At 62.0% G+C, this 2181-nt stretch overlaps 1 protein-coding gene across 2 annotated transcripts in view; it reads right to left on the bottom strand.

Annotated features, from left to right (window-relative positions):
* Positions 1-844: 844 nt before the first annotated feature.
* The window catches only part of PEMT (phosphatidylethanolamine N-methyltransferase), an 86921-nt gene continuing 85584 nt past the window's right edge, over positions 845-2181 (bottom strand). Inside the window, exons 6-7 of one of the 2 annotated variants that reach the window (XM_004712952.2) lie at positions 1526-1600; positions 845-1128 (exon numbers count right to left, since the gene is read on the bottom strand). In XM_004712952.2, the coding sequence (XP_004713009.1) occupies positions 1071-1128; positions 1526-1600 (133 nt within the window). In that variant the 3' untranslated portion in view covers positions 845-1070. The remainder of the gene's footprint in view (positions 1129-1525; positions 1601-2181) is intronic. The other variant, XM_045293520.1, reaches the window with a different exon arrangement.

The following is a 2181-nucleotide window of genomic DNA, read 5'->3' as shown; positions in this document are numbered from 1 at the left end:
TTCCTCGCTGCCCCAACGGCAGAACCAGCCCTAGTCCAGCCACGTCCCCCGTGAAGTCGCCTCTGAGGTGACAGTGTAAGGGCTGCCCCTGAACACGGCCTGCGAGTCCCTCCAGTTGCTGTCTGAACCAAGGGCCACAGGAGACACTGGTCTACCAGTCTGAAGCACTCTCCTACTTAAGTTTTTATTGTGAACCGGGTGGAGATTTGCAGAGCAGGTCACCCGCCTTACAGTCAACGATGTACACTGAGCTTCAGCTGTCTACTGCAAACCCTCATTTACTCCTTTCTCTCCGTGCCCACCTCGTGCCGATCTAAGGTGGTTAATTCTGCCACCCTCTGACCAGCCAGCCTGGTCTCTGAGGACTGAGAACTGTGGCCTCTCTTTCTTCCATTCTCTGCAGGACCCTCTGCTGCGATTCGCTCATCCCAGGCGCATGGCTGCTCAAACAGGAGTGAGTGAGTGTGTGTGTGTGTGTGTGTGTGTCCGTGTCCTGGGTCCCCAGGGGCTGCAGGAGGGACGGGAGGCAGGGGCCAGGGCAGGGGCTGTTAGTGCTGTGCTGAGTCACCTGTGACGAGCAGTGTAAGAAAAGGGCTCCTCTACGTCGCCTACTCTTGGGGAGTAGGTGCTCTCCCCAGGTCCTGGGGACCCTCCTCTCTGCTCGGATACCACTCACTCGCACCACGACCGCCCTGCCCCTCCCCCATGGAGGCAGGGCTGGGAGATCCTGGCCGCTCTGGAGCAGGTGGGCAAGGGCAGGTGCAGTCATGGCTGTAGCCCCACCTCTCAGGACGGCCAGGGTCCAGGAGGGTCCGTCAGGGAGAACAGAGACTGGAGGCCAGGCTGAGACAGAGGCCTTTATTGGGGAATCTGGGTGCAGGGACAGTGGAGACTCAGAGGAAGCGTAACAGCCAGCCCCCACGACAGCCGTTTCCAAGGCACTGGAGAAGCCATGAGGTGTGAGCCTGAGCAGTGGAGGCTGTGCCCCTCGGAGTGGGCTGGGCAGGGCGGGCAGAGGGCTCGACCCCAGCACAACTGCTGCCTTCCTCCCAGGCCCACCAGCCGGCCGGTCAACTCTGCTTGTGGGACTTGGCGGCTTTCTGCCGGTAGATCTCTGCTGTGAAGGGCCTGCAAGGAGACAGGGTGAGCAGAGGGGCTATCAGTTGGTCCACACTGGTCGAGCAGGCAATCCTTCACACCAGAGCTGGGGGGCAGTGGGGACTGGGATCCCCTTCCTTTCCCAGATCATTGGAGCCAGATGGGGTCCCAAGGGTCCAGATGACAGAGGAGGGTGGGCAAGGGCTGCAGTGTCCAGGGCAGCGTGGCACTCAGACTGTGGGCAGCATCATGGCACCTAATTGCATGCCCTTTTGGAGGGATGAGGGAAACCGAGAACCATGCCCTGGGCTGGAGGCCCCAGCTATGCCCTCTCTAAAGCACCCACCTGCTGCTCCAATCTGTGCCCCAAGCCACCCAGCACACTAGGGATGGCCCACCCTGCCCCTGCCCACGTGCAGTCACTCACTCCTCATAGCAGACCGCAATCACATAGACCAGGGCCACGATGGCGGACAGCAGGAGGCCGGCAGGGCTGGCGTGCCTGTGGAACCAGGGCCCAGCAGTCAGGGGTAGGGCTGAGGGGAGTCCCACTGCTCCCATCACCTAGCAGTCAGGGGTGGGCTGGGAGGTCCCTGTCCCATTGCCCCAGAGGTTAGGTGGATAGGGTTGCGGGGGTCCTACTGCTCCCATTGCCCCAGCCAGGCCCCATGAGGGATGCCATGTTTGCTGTAGTGTTGGGCTCCGTGTTTGGAATGGTCTGATTTCTAACGGGCCCAAGGACTGTGCCCTGTCATCGTGGTGGTGAGGCCGCAGGCTATCCAAGGGGCAGCCTCTGACAGGGCCGCCTGCCTAGGCACAAGGTGCAGGGCTCCAGGGACCAAGTGTACTACTACCTAGAGGAAAGGGCATCCTTAGGGGTGGGTCTTCAGGCAGCGGCCGAGCCCCGCAGTGGGGCAGGCACAGGTGGCTTGCTGGGGATGGCCAGTATCATTCTGCTGGAGGCCCGAGGGTCACCGAAGGCAGACCAGTGGGGAAGAGGGCACAGTGGCAGTGGGGCACACCAAGAACCCCTCCCGGCTGGTGCAGTGGAGAGCCAGGCCCTAGTGGGCTCTGTCCCCCTTG

This window comes from Echinops telfairi, unplaced genomic scaffold (genome assembly GCF_000313985.2).
Source record: "Echinops telfairi isolate 266 unplaced genomic scaffold, ASM31398v2 ScPeMD7_2010;HRSCAF=2546, whole genome shotgun sequence".
Taxonomy (NCBI): Eukaryota; Metazoa; Chordata; class Mammalia; order Afrosoricida; family Tenrecidae; genus Echinops; species Echinops telfairi.
The sequence above is the reverse complement of the archived record's forward strand: the minus strand, read 5'-3'. Positions and strand labels throughout refer to the sequence as shown.